Here is a 19,300-nt window from a genome sequence, read left to right as displayed (position 1 = left end):
TGTAAAACTCCGCCCATGAAACGAAAAGAAGCCCAATCCACTGGGTACATGCAACAACACAGGTTACACTTTACAAGCATTAGAACACGTCCTGTAATTAATCTGCTGGGTTTGTGGCTGGAGTGCTTTCCCTCAATACTGGCAGACACTTAAGATTAGATGGTTTAAATATATTTTAGGCCAAATAAATTACTTGAAGTCAGGAACCCTAGGCTATATAGGAGTTAAATATCACTCAAACTATACTGTTTGGACCATTCATTTATTAAGATCCTAAAAAGTCATGTATTCAATAGAAGAATCAAATAAATATTTACAGCAGAAAACTCCAGTTTCAAAACATAGCTATGTACATAAATCCACATAAAAATATCTTCAGTCCTCTTGAAACAGAGCAATCATAATGCTGGCATAGCAAACATTTCTTTTTTGATACTTGATTCTCTCCGTTGCTCACTGTAAACACCCACACGCACACACACTCGTTCAAGCTGATGGTACTATATTAAAGGTCATGCTTTAATCATCCAGGCCTGGCGACTCTCCTTGCTGTATTCTTGATGCAATTCTGATTGCCTCTTCTAGCGAGGGTTGGTCGCTGAGCTGCAAAGAACAAAAGCCCAAGGTTGTTATATTTTGCTGTACACACAGCACAATGCTTTTTTTTTTTTAAGTTGAATGTAATGTTTTGTTATAAATTTTGCCCAGTTGTACAATGTTGCCATCTACTCAATTGTAAAGGTACATGGAGTAGAAAGGATAGTTTGATTTGGGATTTCCCCACATTGCCCCAGTCTTTACTGACTGCAAAAATCCTACCACTCTGTGATCATAAAAACATCACCTAAACGATGGATCACATTTTTGTGACCAGAATTATTAGTAATTGTGCCACTTATTTCAAATACAATACACCTAGATGTTATTGTTACATTTGTATTTTAATCAGGTTTAAATGTACTCAGCAATAGGGGTTGGCCATATGACAATATTTATTGTTATCATGATTGTACTTCACAGTATCCTTTTCTGACAGAACAGAGTAAAAGAGTACAGTGGAGGATGGAATATGGAATAAAATCATTGTATTCATACTATTTTTTTTAAGTTGTTACAACTCTTCAAACTTAAGAAAAACAAAATATTGTGATACTTTTTGTGAATAATACCACTGTTACATTGTGCCATATCGTCTGTCTCTACTCAGCAGCCTGTAATTTTGAAACATACCTCTGTTTTCCCTAATTATATTTTTATGCAATTTTATGTATAAGTATTTCACATTGGAACAGAGAAGGTCATATTCCATGTGATTTTTCTCCCTTGTATTGCTTGTATTAAAAATAAATCTGTATGAATACACTTTTTGTGTTTACCAGTTTCAACATATTTACCTTAATGACTTACATTTTTATGCCATACAATCGCTACTTGAGAATTACTAAAACTACTTCATCTTAATGTCAGTCTGGAGGTAAGGCTCTCTAATCAGATGTAATTGACAGTTTGGTGTTAAGACCATCAATGTCTGGATGATTAAGCTGCTAATGACTCAATTAGAACTCCATCAGCAAAGAGAAGTGACACAATCAGTAATTCAAACAAGAAATTAATCAGCACTGAGAAATTATGTTGTTAATTCTTCTTGCATAAAGAATAGGTTTAAAATCCATTGCGGCTTTTATTCACTTTAGTTGGAAGACTAATTGATATAAGAGTAATACAGCACAGACACCTCTTGTTTAGCTCCAAGTTGGTTGTAGAAGCCCTGTAAACTGACAGGCTTTTTAATTTCTTTAGTTTGATTAAATATTTAATAGGATGTATATTTTATAAATAACTAACACTGTGGGAACTCCAACTGAGACTATTACACAACAGCTTGCCACAATATTTCAGTTAAACATCCTACACCCTTAAGCCATAAAACACCAGTCTCTTTACCACCTAAAACAAAGGATTTCAGTCTTTAGCATACAGAGAGATATGTGCAATCCATCAGCCCCACCTCAACAAGGATTTGTGTTTTATAGCACTTGTAGAAGATTACTTGAAATCTTGTTGGATACACTTGTATTTGAACTCACTGAACCCCCTCTGTGTGCATGTCAAAGATACCTGCACGGCTATGTGTGTGCCGTTGGAGGTAGCCAGCAGAGTAACTGGGTGTGGGCTGGTGGATACCACAGGGTGCTGCTGCTGCTCCTGCACCAACTCCCCTTCCTCAGTCTGAAACATGGACAGATCCGGCGTCACAATGGCCACCTACAAAGCAAACGAGAAGTCAGTGACGTAAACAAGCACAAAGCCCCAACAGTACACATCATTTTTAAGCTGACGGCTCAGCTAAGCTGAACTAAAGCAAACACAGATGGAGACTTGAGAGCCAGTCCACAAGGACACGAACAAGCAGTTGTGTGCAAAAGTTTGGGCACCCCGGTCAAATTCCATGTTTTCTTGACTTTAAGTGAAAAGTACACCTCCCCTATAGAGAACACATTGTTATCATGATAAATTTTATTATCGAAATAAACAATATGCTTCTCTGAGCATACTGTGTCTATCGTCAGTACTTTTTAAGAGCTCACTGTACCCAGAGTTTTTGATAGCTGTTTTAACATGTGGTGCTACTAGTGCATTGTGTCTGTGTCTCAAAATATTGCAATACATATAGTGTATTGTAAAAAGTCTTTAAATATTGTGATGATATTTTTGCCATATTGCCCACCCCTACTTCTGCACATTTGCATGCATAATTACTATTTATTTATTGAATTTAACCTACCAAAAGGTTGCATTTTAACAACTTTTAAATAGATATTATGCACTAAAATTTGAAGAAAAATGCAAAATTTAAGTTTCTTCCCTGTAGAGGATGCATTGACTTTCCACATAGAAATTGTACATATCATTTGACCGGGGTGTTCAAACTTTTTCATACGACTGTAAATATGAGCCTTTACCTGTCCTTCTGTGCCGTCCGCTGAAACCATGGTGACCGAGTGAGTTTCTCCCGATGAAAGCATTGCTTCATGTGCAGGGATGGTTATAGTGGTTCCCTCTTGCGTTACCATGGTTATTGTGCCACTCATTGCTTGCACATCTGCCTGAGAGAGAACCTGAAAGGACAAAGGCAGTACGCTAGCTGCTGGAATATTTTAAGCACTATATTTTCAGATATACTGTAACCTAATTTTAAAGGCCACTGCAAAGATCAAGGACACAAAAATGGTAGTAATATAATTGAGACTTCTGAATTGTTTTTTGTGTTTTTATGTTTCTTTGGTTTTGCAATATACACTAGCACTGGCATCACAGTTACATATATTTTGTTGCAGGTACATGTGCAAAAACTTTATAGGTTTTAACTAATTTTTAGGATGCTGGAAAAAAAAATTAGATGTGTCCAGAGTGATGGAATTGAGCTACAGATGATTCGATGATGACTGAGAAAGATGTATAGTCATATATAAACATTTGGGCACCCCTGGTCAAATTACATGTTGATTTTCTAAGAGAAAATATGTTTACAAATACTCTACAGAGAACACACTTATACACATTTTAATGCACAATTACTGTTTATTTGTTGAATTTAACGTATTAGACAAAAGCAAAAACAAAACGTGACCTGTGTAAAGTCATGGCACATTTCATATGTTCTGTTTGTCCAAAACTCAGCAAAAAGAAGAAAAGAAAAAAAAAGAAATAGGGCATTAAATTTAGCAGAAAAATAACATATTTAAGTATGTTCTCTGTAGAGGATGTGTTGACTTTTTTCACTGGGTGTTTAAAATGGCTGTAAATTGTATAAGACTGTAATAACACTGAAAAAGAAGTTTTAATATAATTTACATCTGGAATGCCTTGTATTGGAATAGTGGGAACAAATCTTAAGGCGGATAACTTGTCCAGAAATTACTTTAAATAAATAATAACAGTATTTTATAATTTCATAACATCTTGAAATTCCCAAAAATCTTCAGATATTTAATAATACATCTACAAATACCTTGGAGTCTAGCAATCTACACTGTTTATTACTGAATAAATTACAATGATTAACAAGTGATCCCAAACTTTTGAATGGTATCATATATAGAGATTTCATTCCCACATTTAATGACAACTACTGACCTGCTGTGTTCCATCTTGAGATATGAGCGCTACGTGCTGCTGACTCATGATCTCTGATCCTGCTGAAACCTGCTCTGAGCCACTGTCCTCCTCCACTACAGTAGGAGTAAATGTTAACGTGGGGTCATCAACGGCCTCTGAACAAAATATTCACACATACATACACAAATGCAATTAGCTCTAGCCAAAAAAAGAGAGTAACAAACAAAATTTAACCATCTGCTAGTATTAAAACAAAACATGTTGACTTTTCAATGTGAGTGAAATGAATCATGACTCAGTTTTTAAATTGCACAGCTTCAAAGGTTCTATTGTTTTCATTCCTTGTGTGCACTGACCTGCAGGCGGCTCAAAGTAGGATTCCTGCTCCTCTTCAATGGGCTCGGTGTCATTGTGGGCTGTGCGTTTGTGCATGGCTAAAGTAGAGATCTGCTTGTAGGTCTTCCCACAATGGTTGCAGTTGTAGGGCTTGCAGGGAGTGTGGACCACATGGTGCTTGTAGAGACTGGAGTACTCAGTAAAGCGCTTATCACAGCCAGGAACAGTGCAGACGTAAGGCTTCTCTCCTAGAGCAGCAAATACAATGTGCTTAGAGGAGTATGATGGTGTGATTTGTATGTGTTGTGATTTGTGATCTGAGATCTAATGCCTGTGCATATTTTCTCATCATATGATCATTTAAACAAAATTATTACATTTTCAACAGCTAACATTTTTATTAGGACAAGTTAGGAAAGAGTAGGTAGGTACCAGTGTGGATCCTCATGTGATTTTTGTAGTTGGTGGCACTGGCAAAGGCTCTTCCACAGTTGGGCTCAGAGCAGTAGTACGGCCGCTCACCAGTGTGTGTTCGTATGTGAACCTTTCGAATATTTGAAGTGGTGAAAGATCTCCCACAACCTTCAAATGGACATTTGAAAGGCTTCTCCCCTACAAGAATAATAATGTAAGAAACCTGAACCATTAACAACTAAAACACAACTAAACAATGTCATTACAGCTTAATTACTACTGTACACACTATGCAATAGCTTAGTCAGAATATCACGTTAAAGGGTACCACACCTGTGTGTGTTCGTGTGTGTTTCTGTAGGTCTCCAGATGTCTTGAAAGACTTAAGGCAGTTGAGCTCCTGACAGCGATATGGTTTTTCACCAGTGTGTGTTCGAACATGACTTTTGAGTCCGTACCCTGAAAGAAACATATCACCAGCAAAATTAATGGTGTGCAGTTAAAAAAAAAGTTGTAATTCCACAGATGGTTCAAAAGTACACAAAAATGTAAGTAAAGTCATTCAGAGTAGTTTGCACCATCCAGAGTGAAATACTCCATTCTAGAGAAACTTGCAGTCATAATTGTTTACAGTGGTGGTGATTGGAAACAGATGTCTGAAGCATTTGGTGCCTCCTTAAGCTACACCACAGAAAGTTATTATATGAAATTGATCTTTTCAAATCTAATGCAATATACTGTCGTCCCCCGTAACCAATGGCAATTGACAATAGCATGGACAATAGCATGGTGTGGGCGGTGGGTGTCGCAAATGAAGTGTGTACTCTGACATTTAAATCATCCAACTTGATTGCAGGTCCTATGTTGAGCCTAACATTGAGGAAGAGCAGAAACCCTACTTTGAACCGCCTGCAGGTCAGTGCACATAAATGAAATCTATCAGTGATTTGTGATCAATTGTCTCAAACCTATCACATATATATATATATATATATATATAACTGCTGGATTCTGAGAAAAATGATATTTTTAAAAAGGTGCAATTCCCCATTAACATATATCCAGATATAAAACTGTACCTGTGGCGAACTTTTTACCGCAGCCCAGATGGTCACATATGTAAGGTTTATCACCAGTATGTGATCTTTCATGTACCTTTTAATGAAAACAAAATCAGAATATGTTACATTATAATTAAAATATTTAAGAAACTATACGGGTAAAATGTCCAAGACTGTGCTAATTAAATGGTGATAGGGCTTTACTTTTAGATGGTGTGCCGTGGTGTATAGTTTTCCACAGCCCTCGTGCTCACAACGGAAGGACTTTTCCCCAATGTGCTGCACTCTGGGAGACCGGCTCTCCTGACCCTGGAGTACAATCTGAACACAGAGGACTTGTCATTAATATGACACAAAAAACACTTATACAGAACACAGCATGTGATCCAAAGAAACAGTGATGAGTGAGCAATACTGATCACAAAGAAAGAAACAGCACCTGCATATGCACACTGCCATCAGAGTCGCCTCTACCAAGCAACCCAGTGCCACATTCTGTGCCCTCCATCTGAAAGAGTAATTCAGGTATATTAGAAGGGACTTCCACAAACTTTTACTACATCAGACATTCTCATTGTGACATGAGTGTTTTGTGATTGTCACCTTGGTGGAGTATTGCTCCAGTACACTAATGGTCTCAGGGTCGATGGTGCCCTCTGTCTGCAGGTCAGCCACTGTGCCGTCAGCCTGAATGGCCAGGATGGTGCTCGACTGGGGCATATGTTGGATGTAGGCAGTGGTGCCATCCTCCAGTTGGACCGCCTGTAAACCACCCTGATCATATGTTTCTAAAAAACAATATACATTTATTTAAATGACACTGATTACAGTATAAAGACATTTACAAAAGACCAAATCTGATGCATCTTCCATTACACAAAACAGTAACTACTGTGACAGACATGCCTTTGGGTGTATGAATGTATGCAGTCGTTCCATCCTCCAGCTGCACAGCTTGACCGTCCTCTAGTCTCAGCCCTTCTCCTACTGAAAGTTAAATGATGCTTGATGTTTAAAAAATACCTCTTTATTTAAGGGGTACGTTATATTGTATAAACAGCATATAGCATATAACAACCCATTTATGCATGAGTTGCACATGATTAATAATGCAAGGTAACAAGTTCAGTCTTTTGTGAGGTACCTGTTTTAGGCATTGGTACATGCTGCACATATGCAGCAGATCCATCTTCCAACTGGATCACCTGCCCTTCCATTATCTTATTATCTGTAAGAGAAACTGTAAAAATGATGTAAGATTCAAAGTAAACCACTAGATAGTTGCAACTGTTGTACTCAGGTGTGTGCTCATAATCTTAGTGGCAAATTACTGCTTCCTTGCAATTACATCTAGTATATTTTTGGGATTAACTGGAAGCTTTGAGCATCATTACATGAATACACAAACATATATTATTGTTCTATTTCTGTACCTTTAGGGCTGTGCTGTATGTACGCAGTGGAGCCATCCACCAGAGTGACTGCCTGTAAACTCACTGTGTCCATAGCCTCAATGTGGTCACTATCTGTAAGGCAAATGCTACTAGTTACAGGCCTGCACAGGAATTATCAAGCGGAACAAATGTACAGTTTACAGAGATACTTCACCTGCAACGGTCACAGCCTCTGTCAGACAAAGGGTAACCTGCTGTGGGTCACCCTCGACACTTTGAAACTCCATGCTCTGGGTGTCTCGATTCACCTGGGCCAAGAGCATGGTCTACCTGCGAACACCAACCAGCCAACACCACACTATCCTGATACAACTCCAACTGGCAATGTAACAATAAAAGTCAGGAAGCAGACAATGCTTGGCACAAGTAAGAGGCAACTGTAGTTTTCCACTTAACAGGGAACCTCTGTTCTCAGGTTAAAATGTCCAAAATGCATCAAATTAACTTATGCTGACCCACCAGTATACTCATTTTGGAGATATATTCAAAATTATGTACAATACTTACAATACTGGTCAAAAATAAACACTTGATCTAAAAACGGTTTTAAAGTACATAGCTCCAAATGCATTACTGTACTATGAACTGTCTTGTTCTGTTCAGATGACTTGAATCAGTGGAGTTAGGTGTAACATCAACTCAAATTTCATTGATGTGATCACACATCATGCGTTCAGTAACTGTGCTTATACTGCAACTTGTATATAAGCTATGGTGTAACATATTCCTAACCCTTTAAGGCGCAAAGGAACACCGTGTCCATCCTTTATCTTTATTTAGAGGACATAAAGCCACCGTGGCGCAGACTTCATTAAACCCAATGCCATCGCTCTAGAAAGTCGATACTAAGGTTTCGCCACCTCGAACAGTTGCTAGAGTAACAGTTAACGTGTATAACTGCTCCGCACCCTTCCAAGCTAAACAGCTACATTAGCTACTCACAATGTAAGTTTTTTGCTTGAGCATCTTTAGCCACATTAGACAAAATCGCTGCATTTATCTGCGTTTCGTTCTTAGCACGAAGGTCTGTACAGATTTAGACGTGTAGCTAAGCGGTTAGCAGAACATCGGCTTATGTACAGAGTATGGTACTAGCTAAGCTAGCCTGACATGTTAGCAAATATGCTAAAATAACGTCCGGGTTTTCGGTTTGTTTAACGTTTACATAAGGCTGGCGCTGGTGTATGAGAGTTTAATTTGTTATCTGAAACAGTGTAATTCTGTGTAATTTACCAGTCATTAATGTTAAATTACGAAGGAAAGAAAGTGGGGGAGGCGTAAGGAAGCGCTACGTGAACTCGAAGAAGCAAAATAACAGGAACGTTATAATGTTGCAACCGAAATGAGCTCAGCGTCCAACAGCCTCTAATAAATAAAACATTGCTTCCGATGCGTTTTAATTGCTTTATTGAAATCATGTTGCGTCTTAAAGTTTGGAGATTCCTCCACCGGCGAGCTCCCCAGCTATGCGGTGACTGAGGGAATAAGGCACACTGGGTAAAAACACATTTATATACTAACCTCCCAAATTTTCCAACAATCCCTTCGTCCGACCACCATGCATCAGGGCAGGAAACGCTCTGCGGACTCCACAGCCCAGGAACATGAATGATTGCATAGTACGCCGTGAGAGGGCGGGGTCAGTCCTCGCGTACTGTCTTTCGATTGGCTCATAACGACGACTGTCGTTATCCTCTCGCTCTTATTGGTCCAAACTCTTTCATCTTAGAAAACACGGGCGGAAATATTCACGTTCGGGGGCACCATGAAAACGCCATTCTGGTCTGTAGACCGTATTGTCTACCGATTAATAAACACGAACGACGCGTAGGCACGCGAGCTCAACCGTTTTATACATACCAGCGGATGCCGGAGTTTGGCTCTCGCTGCTCTTACGTTTACAGAAGTGAATTGTGCCGTTAGTGCTTACTGAACAACAAAAAGTGGATCATGTTTTAAGAGCGCGTTCGCAGCCATTTTGAATCTCCGCCTGGTGATGAGTAGTGGGGCTGTATGGGCAATGCAGTGCACACAGAGAACCTCACTCCATACTGTACACACCGCACACCAGACTCTACAGCAGACCACACTATACACACCAGATTGTACATCAGACCACATTATAAACACCAGACTGTACATCAAATCACACTATACACAACAGACTCTACAGCAGACCACACTATACACACCAGATTGTACATCAGACCACATTATAAACACCAAACTGTGCATCAGATCACACTATACACACCAGACTGTACAGCAGATCACACTGTACACACCAGGCTGTACAGCAGACCGCACTATACACTCCAGACTGTACAGCAGATCACACTGTACACACCAGACTGTACAGCAAACCGCACTGTAAACACCAGACTGTACCTCAGATCACACTATATACACCAGACTGTACAGCAGATCACACTATACACATCAGACGGTACAGCAGATCACACTATACACACCAGGCTGTACAGCAAACTGCACTGTAAACACCAGACTGTACCTCAGATCACACTATATACACCAGACTGTACAGCAGATCACATTATACACATCAGACGGTACAGCAGATCAGCCTATACACACCAGGCTGTACAGCAAACCGCACTGTAAACACCAGACTGTACCTCAGATCACACTATATACACCAGACTGTACAGCAGATCACACTAGACACATCAGACGGTACAGCAGATCACACAATACACTCCAGACTGTACAGCACACCGCACTGTAAACACCAAACTGTACATCAGATCATACTATATACACCAGACTGTACAGCAGATCACACTGTACACTCCAGACTTTACAGCAGATCACACTATATACACCAGATAGTACAGCAGATCACACTGTACACACCAGACTGTACAGCAAACCACACTGTAAACACCAGACTGTACATCAGATCACACTATATACACCAGACTGTACAGCACATCACACTGCACACTCCAGACTGTACAGCAAACCGCACTGTAAACACAAGACTGTACATCAGATCACACTATACACACCAGACTGTACATCAAATCACACTGTACACTCCAGACTGTACAGCAGATCACACTATATATACCAGACTGTACAGCAGATCACAGTGTACACTCCAAACTGTACATCAGATCACACTATATGCTCCAAGACTGTACAGCAGATCACACTGTACACACCAGACTGTACATCAGATCACACTATACACTCCAGACTGTACATCAGATCACACTATACACACCAGACTGTACAGCAGACCGCACTATACACTCCAGACTGTACAGCAGATCACACTATATACACCAGACTGTACAGCAAACTGCACTGTAAACACCAGACTGTACAGCAAATCACACTGTACACTCCAAACTGTACAGCAGATCACACTGTACACACCAGACTGTACAGCAGATCACACTATTCACTCCAGACTGTACAGCAAACCGCACTGTAAACACCAGACTGTACAGCAGATCATGGTGTGTGTGTGTGTGTGTGTGTGTGTGTGTGTTTATTTATTTATTTATTTATTAAAAATCTCCGACTGGTGATAAGTAGTGGGGCTGTATGGGCAATGCAGTGCACACAGAGAACCTCACTCCATACTGTACATACCACACACCAGACTGTACAGCAGATCACACTATACACACCAGACTGTACAGCAAACTACACTGTAAACACCAGACTGTATATGTATATATATATATATATATATATATATATATATATATATATATGTATGTGTGTGTGTGTGTGTGTGTGTGTGTGTGTGTGTGTGTGTGTGTACCACTGTGTTGCATCACCTCTTCTTTTAACAACACTCTGCAAACATTTGGGAACTGAGGAACCAATCTCCCAATTTTTTTGAAACATGTTGCTGACATCTAATTCAAAATGGACATATGTTTTTATAAAACCAAAACATTTCTCAGTTTCAACTTATGACATGTTGTTTTTGTTATAATGTATCTACTCAATGGTACTAGAGGGCCAGCCGTTTGAGATGTCCCCCACCTCACCCCATTGATCCCAGTGCATGCTGGGTATGAGAACATTTATAAACGAAAACACAGAACTGGCAAAATATGAGTCAAGTGCATTCTGTCAAATCAGTGAAACTGAGGGATGCAGGGCTGCGCCACAGAACATTACAGCACATGTCAAATAACAAAATAAATGCAGTTTTAGGATGGAATGCACCTTTAATGCTAAGCCTTGTCATAGCACAGGCTTTATCATGATTATAATAGAGTTTCAAAAATCTTCTTTAGTCTGGGTCTACATATAACGTTAAAACTAGCCAGCAATTACAGAGATAAAATACCTTGAGACAGCCAACCAGTGGCCATCCAATGACAAAAGGATTTACCAGCCAATTGCCCTTGCCAAAGAGACAAAGCCAGTAACCCTGCTTCATCATAGAATGAGGTTTATCTAGTATGAGAGAGGCGTGTTCATGGACCAAAACTGTGCTGCTGTCTGCTACTGTATGGTGTTAAGAAGCTCCTAAACCACAGTGTTTTTTCCACTATTGTAAAACGCATACCACCCTATTACCTTATATTGAATGTGGGTTGATTTTCTTCCTTTAATTCAGTCGACCTGATTGCCTCTTTTCCTCTTCTGCCATATAGGTGCTCCAGACAGTGTAACTGCTGAAGCCAGAGGCACAATTACCCACTTCTTCAGGTGTACGCAAGGGCCAGTCATTCATATGTCACAGTGATCAAATGGAATGCCACTCGCTAAACAGAGGCTGATCACTAATCCACACAGATTTATTGAAGATTTACAGTTTACTGTGTATCCAAAAATGCACCATATTGCATACTTCAGAAAATCAGACAGACAATTTCTTCATTTTTTCCAAACGTCCTGTATTAAATCATCCTCCATCTCATCTGACTCATTGCCTTTGGTCAACCTTTTGCAATTTTACCTTAAGGTTGCTCTTGTGTAACCTACTGATGACAAGTAGACTGGCTTAATAAAAGTAAGCATGCTGTATTAGTGTTTAAAAACAAGTGGCCTAGTTTTCATTCATTTTAACCTGGCTGTCCATTAACAACAATCAAAAACACCCCACTCATTATTAAAGTCATTTCCTTGAATTTTTAAAAATTATTGAAACCGTTTCTGTTGGTTTCTGGTGCTTTTGTAATATCTTTTGACTTTTCTTGATGGGTTGACATCACAGTGCCCTACTAAAAAGCAAGCGCAGACCTGCACAAAGTCCATGCAGGTCTAAGCTGGTTTATGCTGGTCTTGTGCTGGTCTGATGCTGGTTTAGCTGGTTATGGAGTGTGGTCATGCTGGTTGATCAGCATACCAGCGTCCAGAACACAACATATACTGGTTTAGATGGCTATCATCATATCAAGTTCTATTGCTGCTGACCAGCATCCAAAACACAACATATGCTGGTTTTGCTGGTGATCAGGCATGCTAGTCTATGCTGCTTTTTCTAGTAGAGTGTAAAGGATCATAATGGTTTATCAGGTGTCCTGGGACTGATTCCAGATTTGCTTTTGATGAATTCCTGGTGGGATCTAAAGGTGTTCTACAGGAAATTAGTGGTCTCTAATGGCAACCATTAAGCCAATTACCAAAAGGAAGCTAAACCATCGGGTTTTAATCCTAATGATTCTAACGGTCTTTTTCAGCGGGATTGTGCTGACAGTGGACCCTGAAAACGTTGCGACAGTGTATTTTCTACACGCTCCTGAGTCTCAGGTCCGTCCTCGGTTTCCTCTATTATTCAAGGAACAAATCCATATGAGACACGGGCGCTGTGGCTGAGTGACGAGCAGGCAGGGACCCCGGCCGCCACCTGTCTGGCTTTATATAAGGAGCCTCCAGCGGTAGAAAGTGGAACAGGGGACGGCATGGAGCTGAGAGAGGCGGCGGCTCTCCGACAGCAGCGCAGGATTAAACAGGCAATTCAGTTTTTACACAAGGACTCCGCAGATCTCCTGCCTTTAGATGGCCTCAAGAAACTTGGAACTTCTAAAGAAGGGGTGAGTTGTGAATTTTCAAAAATAATAATTCCTAAAACGGATTAAAAACTAAATGCGCCATGTAGGTAATGTGTTATTGTATGTAAACTATATGATGGGCTGTGTGTGTGTGTGTGTGTGTGTGTGTGCGCCATGTATTTGTACCTTAACTGGACGTATAACGCGACGTTTTCGCCAAAAGCGAAATTTCAGTCCTTTTTAAATCAATTTTACGATTTGTTTGAGCAGCAATGTATAAAGCTCAGCTTATATACCAATTGCTGTGCAGTTTGTGTTCAAGGTTTTCCCAGAGACAAAACGTTTTATTATTGTCTGTCTCATGACGTCATGGTTAAATCTGGGGAAACCCTGTGCTGGAGATGTTTTTTCACAGAGGGAAAACAGAGGAGTTCTTTAAAAAAGACGAGAACTTCAGTGACGTAAAGTACTCATTATATGTGGAAAGGGATTCTCCAGTCGTCAATTTCTGGTTTGTGCACGACAATGGAATTGAGACAAAGCAGCTACATTAAATCAGGGACTCCGGCCAAAATCAAAAATTTAACCGTCGATACATCTGTTGTAACCATGCCTGCTCGCTTCTCAGTCATGCCACAACGGTCCAAACAGAGACAATTTCTGGTTTACAGAGCAGGAAAACCCACTTCTGGTGACCTGTTTTGAAGGTGGAAGGAGCTTTTAAAAAAACTACAACTGTTTTGGGGGATGTTTTTACCCTATTAGCTGGCAAAGGCAGAAAGAAGCCAGACAGAAAGCTAAATATCATGTCTGTGTTTATTAGCCTTTACGTAAGTGGTATTTGGATATCTCTGTCACTGTGGGGGATTCCCAATTGGCCCTGCTAGGAAAAGACTAGCATAGACCAGCATGGCTGGTCACCAGCAAAACCAGCATATCGCTGTTGTCAGAAGAAAACCTTATATCTCCAAAATGTTAACTTTACACGAGAAGGAAAAAACCTACTTTACTTTTAATGTAAATCAATGGAACCACAATTTTTTCCAAGTCATTTTGGGTCATTTCTTTTAGGCCATTCATCATGAAATTTACACACAGTGTAAAGGGCAACAGATATTTTCAAATTATGTCAAAAACTGGAAAACGTCAAAAATGGAGATACAAGGTTTTCTTCCGACAACAGCGATATGTTATATTTTGGTATGCTGTAGTATAACATATTTGCATAGTGCATGCTGGGTGTTGTAGTGAGAGAACATTGATTGACAAAAACACAAATGTGAAAATTGTCAATTCTGTTAAACTGATAGGGTCGAGAGATACAATGCTGCACTACAGAACATTACATAACATGACAAACAGCATTTTAGATACTAGTTTTAGGCCCCTTGACAACAATCTGCAATATATGCAATTTATTTGAATAAAGTATCATAAAATCCAAAGTAGACATTTCCACATCTCCAAATTTATTCCTCAGTGTTGGACTATTTGCTATTTGTAGCTAAGTGGAGTTTAACTTTGGAACATGTTGAATGTTAAATCCAGATACACTTGCCCATAAGGATTTTTTTTCCCCAACAGCAACCACACAACATTCTCCAGAGAAGGCTGCTGGAGGCCAACTTATCACGAAACAGACTGAACACCCGGACTTCGAAAGCACCTTCGAAAAACATAGTTCAGAGCCATGGTGTCAACAGCGAGTCTCAGGAGATGGAAAGTGACCTCATTCAAGTTGTGGGTCAGGTGAATAGCACGTAGAATATGGTGCCTATGATAAAAAGACTTGTCTTTTTGTCTAACTTCATCCAAAACTATTCTTTTATTTTGTTCTTTAGTGCTCTGGGCGGGAGGTGGTGGTTACAATTGACACTGGATGTACATTAAATCTCATATCATCAGTCAGTGTGGAGAAACTTGGGTAAGCGTCTCTTTCAATATGAATAGCCAGTTGTTTTTAACGCAACATGCAGACAAGAATTGTATCCAGGCTGTAATCAAGGCACAAATAATTATCTTACCTTGGTCCTACAGCTTGAAGGAGAAGACCATCAACGGCAAAAGCGAGGACGAGTTAGGGCCACTCCAGCGCAACCTTCTAGCCACAGGACAGATCGTGCTGAGTTTGGTGATTGGACAAACAAAGATGGATCTTTTGTTTAGTGTTGTGGGTGAGTTTAATACGACATCATCATATTGAGGAAATACATTAAGGTTTAAATAAAAAATGTAATTAGTTGAAATATGGTTTATATTGTAGAAATTGACAGGATGTTCATATCACTGGGAATGAAGACACTCAAATCTCTGAAGGTAAAATCACTCTATTTCATCATACCAAATTTAAGACAAAATGCTCACTTCAGGTAGATGTGATAATACAATTTACAGTGCGGTGTTCTCTGTTGCAGTGTGTAATTGACATTGAAAAGCAGATGCTGGTTCTTGGAAAATCTGTAAGGGAGCAAATACATTTTGCTGGGAGACGTGAAAACGAAGGTTAGAATTATTTGCTGTATCATTTCTAACACTAGTTCTGTACTGTGCTTACACCCAAGTGATATTTGTCTGTGTATTATTTTCCATCTGGTTTTCTCACTTCTGCTCTATATTTCAGTCTCCATGGAATAGGAGGAATCTACACATAAATTTTCCTGCAGGAAAAAACTGTGTTTTGGGAACACAGCAAAACTCAAGTGCAGGAGTTCTCCACAAAGCTTCACAGCCCCTCTCTCCACAAACTCTGCATTTTGCTGCAGAGCTCAGAATGAGCCAGCTTTCCAAGCAGGACACTGCTGAATTATACATAAAGGCCAAGTATCACTTCAGCAGCCACACACTTACACAAAACGTCATGTGTGTGTGACACAAAGCCAACAACAATTTGGGCCACAACAAAAATTTACAAGAAGTTGAACCAGGGGTATAGCCAAGGGGTGGGCAAGGGGGGCCAGTGCCATCCCCAGTTATGCAAGGTGAGATAGTCAGCAATTATCAATAAACCAGTCACAGGAGAAAAGTTATCCTACCCCGTGTGAAAAAGTATGACTTATAGTAAAAATCTACATTCCAGGCAGTTTCCAAAGACATATAAGCACCGAATGACGCTGCACTCAACAATCTGTGTCTTGGTGTTTTCAGCAAACAGGTGAAAATTGGAAACCTTAACAGTCTTGTTCATTTTTGCTCAATGAAACAGTTAACACTGACTTTATATGTTATTGAAAAGCACCTAAATCTCTACAATATATTGTTTTATTAAACATCATGCTCTATGTGCATCACATAACTGACTGAACATTTTAAAAATGTTCAGCAGAAGTTACAGATGGTACAGTGAACAAAATATTTTTCGTATAACACCTCAATGAAATCACTGGTCTCACCTGGCCACCCCATTGAAAAAGTTCTGGCTACACCCCTGTGTTGAACACTTGTGGATTGAGGTTTATGTATTCATTATAATGTGAAAGTTAGTGTCTTGTTCTTAGAAAACTGGAAGAATGTCATAAAAAAATCTATATGGTGAGACTATATTAATGCTATATTGCTCTTTGAGTAACACAAGCCAATGAAATGTAACTATTCTAAATGATTACCTTGTGATTAAGCATGTGTTTTCATTAGCGTAGCATCATTGTTTTGGTTTTAGTCGTAATTTGAACTCCTGGCCTACCTCTGTTTACCAAAAAGCATCCCACTGTTTTTAGTTGACCTAATGGAAGTTTGCTTATTCTGATATCAGCTAGAGATGCTGATGCTTTTCTTTCGACAGCTACTGGTAATATCAAGTACTGACAACAGCGCGTGTAGCACCGTTTTCCAATTTCTACCTCCCATTATAATTCTAATGTTGCACAGATAAGAGCCAGCAGTTTTGCTGTCTTATTACTTACATTTGAAACCAGAATCCCTAAAGCAGATATGTGCTCAGCTCTGGAAACCTGGTTGGAGCCAGTTCTATGTGCAGTATGTTTTACACTGTTCATAGGCCCTTTTTAGTCATTTGTAGTCATTTTAGTACAGCACTGGCCTGATATTATATTATAAAGTATATATAGTCTACTCCAGTGTCCTCATCTCAGTTCTCGGGGATGAGCTTTCAACACAAGTGAACTGAGCCATTTAGAACACTGAATGCTTGGTACAAGTTACGGCAGAAATGGGGAACATCTGGTGGACTTGGGACTGGGATGGGAAACACTGGTCTACTCTGTAGTATTGGTGCAATACTAGTTGTAGGTTCTTCTTTGCACTGTTGTGTAAGTGATTGCTGTTATTTAACTGTTATTTATAATAACTGAAGCATTATTTTAAATGTTAATAGGTAAGTAGTTTCTCTACCCAACACACTTGACTCAACTCATTACTTAAAAGGGAATTTCACTTTTTTTTTTCAAAATTTCAGCATGATTAAATTAAGATGGAAACAAAGTTGTTCAGACTGGTTTGATGTGAAGTATGCTATTCTAGAGAAACCTACAGAGTCAATATTGTTTACAGTGATGATGATGTAGAACCAGACATTCGAAGTGTTTAATGTGTCTAAAAGCTACCTCAAAGAAAACATTTACATGAAGTAGTTCTGAATATGTTGGCTGATGCCTCAGAAATTGTTTGATCGCAGGCTGAAATCCCAGGACTGACTGGAAATTTACAGTTATGCCCTTGGGTAAGGCACTTAACCCCCAGTTCCCCAGGAGGCAATGCTCCACTAGCAACGCTGTGCTGTGCTGCTCCCAGACTGGGCATAGATAGGCAGCACAATAACAAATTTCCATTGTAGGATCAACAAAGTGTAACATTCAGGGCAGAGAGAAACATACAGGGCATTATAGTACCCCCAAGCAGATTTACCACTATCAACATTATTTATAAAAACATGAAAGACATAAATTCAACGTTACTTTGGACAGCAAATAAAATGTCTGTTGTTTATGTTGTATACATTGTGATCCCTGGTTCCTGTATAGAAATCAGAGTTGGTAAATTTCTCTACACCACTTAATTTTACATCAGAAAGACTTTGAATGACTTTGTTTACATCTCAATTATACAATTAGGCAGGTATTTTGAAAAATCCCCTTTAATATGAAGCTCAGTCAGGTTTGTCAGAGCAGGGAAAATGTTAAACTGTGATGTTCAGTTTTCTTGATATAGCACATAGTAGGCCTACACCAAAGTAGAATTGTTAAATTATTGGTATTCACTTGTGTTGCCTTTGTAGCGCAAAGTTTACACAAAGTGTTCTGTATAGTCAATATCAGAATACTTCACTAGACAGTTGTATTAATCCTGTCATGTAGCCTATTTTTGACAAGTTATGCTTTAATTAAATAAACATATACAGTGTTGAAAATGATTGTCTTGATTAATAAACTTTTATGCATGGATTTGTTTCATAAAAAATGGGTTTTTAGGGTCTTTTGCACTTACTTATTTACTTTACAGTTCATACCCATTCATATCCATTAGTCAGGATCATAAGCTCAGTACAGTAGTACGAGAATCAGAAGCAAATCAGTTTTCATCCATTGTCATTAATCAATGAAAAATTTCTTCTATGAGTTTTGTAGCAAACCATTTGGAGCTTTTGCTTCAGTGTCCTCTGTACTAATGGCAGCAAGTTTGACACAGGCCCTTATGGTCTGACCTTCTGGGTCGTGACAGAGCACTGATACACGACATGAAGCCAATTACTGGAAACAGTCTTGCTTTGACAGGATAACCTTTAAATGAAGGCCACCATAACACCACTCCTCAGAGAGAGAATATTCTGTCTAATTAGCTACTGATATTTTTGAGCAATGATATTATGGAATAATGGTTGTATAACAATTCAGAGGCATGAGCTTCATAACGCATTCTATTAAACTGGATCAAAGTACTGTGTGGTGCTGCTGTGGTTTGCATTCTTTTGTGTCGCCAC

At 39.3% G+C, this 19,300-nt stretch overlaps 2 protein-coding genes across 4 annotated transcripts; one reads left to right on the top strand and one right to left on the bottom strand.

Moving 5' to 3' along the window:
• Nucleotides 1-243: 243 nt before the first annotated feature.
• znf143b (zinc finger protein 143b) lies at nucleotides 244-9,198 on the bottom strand. Of its 3 annotated transcripts, none has more exons than XM_036584730.1 (16): nucleotides 8,906-9,194; nucleotides 7,539-7,702; nucleotides 7,364-7,456; nucleotides 7,075-7,170; nucleotides 6,837-6,917; nucleotides 6,534-6,718; nucleotides 6,370-6,438; nucleotides 6,135-6,251; nucleotides 5,949-6,024; nucleotides 5,203-5,328; nucleotides 4,888-5,067; nucleotides 4,476-4,703; nucleotides 4,138-4,274; nucleotides 2,964-3,119; nucleotides 2,119-2,265; nucleotides 244-603 (listed from the first exon to the last, which is right to left on the bottom strand). In XM_036584730.1, the coding sequence occupies exons 2-16, from the start codon at nucleotides 7,645-7,647 to the stop codon at nucleotides 520-522; spliced, it is 1,884 nt and encodes a 627-aa protein (XP_036440623.1). In that variant the 5' UTR covers nucleotides 7,648-7,702; nucleotides 8,906-9,194; the 3' UTR covers nucleotides 244-519. The 3 variants fall into 3 exon arrangements, with proteins under 3 accessions (XP_036440623.1, XP_036440624.1, XP_036440622.1); XM_036584731.1 differs by having other exon boundaries at nucleotides 520-603; nucleotides 7,075-7,158; nucleotides 8,906-9,198; XM_036584729.1 differs by having other exon boundaries at nucleotides 520-603; nucleotides 7,539-7,654; nucleotides 8,906-9,195.
• Nucleotides 8,242-18,730, top strand: LOC118817800 (nuclear receptor-interacting protein 3-like). Its single transcript, XM_036584736.1, has 8 exons — nucleotides 8,242-8,329; nucleotides 13,057-13,410; nucleotides 14,953-15,117; nucleotides 15,210-15,292; nucleotides 15,406-15,542; nucleotides 15,632-15,684; nucleotides 15,783-15,870; nucleotides 15,989-18,730. The coding sequence occupies exons 2-8, from the start codon at nucleotides 13,279-13,281 to the stop codon at nucleotides 16,000-16,002; spliced, it is 672 nt and encodes a 223-aa protein (XP_036440629.1). The 5' UTR covers nucleotides 8,242-8,329; nucleotides 13,057-13,278; the 3' UTR covers nucleotides 16,003-18,730.
• Nucleotides 18,731-19,300: the final 570 nt, after the last annotated feature.

This window comes from Colossoma macropomum, unplaced genomic scaffold (genome assembly GCF_904425465.1).
Source record: "Colossoma macropomum unplaced genomic scaffold, Colossoma_macropomum, whole genome shotgun sequence".
NCBI classification, from domain to species: Eukaryota; Metazoa; Chordata; class Actinopteri; order Characiformes; family Serrasalmidae; genus Colossoma; species Colossoma macropomum.
The sequence above is the reverse complement of the archived record's forward strand: the minus strand, read 5'-3'. Positions and strand labels throughout refer to the sequence as shown.

Bases quoted from the DNA above. Each gene is read 5' to 3' on its own strand.
- znf143b (XM_036584729.1), bottom strand. From the start codon at position 7,647: ATGCTCTTGGCCCAGGTGAATCGAGACACCCAGAGCATGGAGTTTCAA. The intron at 6,252-6,369 runs GTGCTGTTTCTT...CTCTGTGTTCAG, and splicing joins ATGGCAGTGTGCATATGCAG to ATTGTACTCCAGGGTCAGGA. The intron at 5,329-5,948 runs GTACAGTTTTAT...TGTTTCTTTCAG, and splicing joins CGGTAAAAAGTTCGCCACAG to GGTACGGACTCAAAAGTCAT.
- LOC118817800 (XM_036584736.1), top strand. From the start codon at position 13,279: ATGGAGCTGAGAGAGGCGGCGGCTCTCCGACAGCAGCGCAGGATTAAA. The intron at 15,118-15,209 runs GTGAATAGCACG...TTTGTTCTTTAG, and splicing joins TCATTCAAGTTGTGGGTCAG to TGCTCTGGGCGGGAGGTGGT. The intron at 15,685-15,782 runs GTAAAATCACTC...TCTCTGTTGCAG, and splicing joins AGACACTCAAATCTCTGAAG to TGTGTAATTGACATTGAAAA.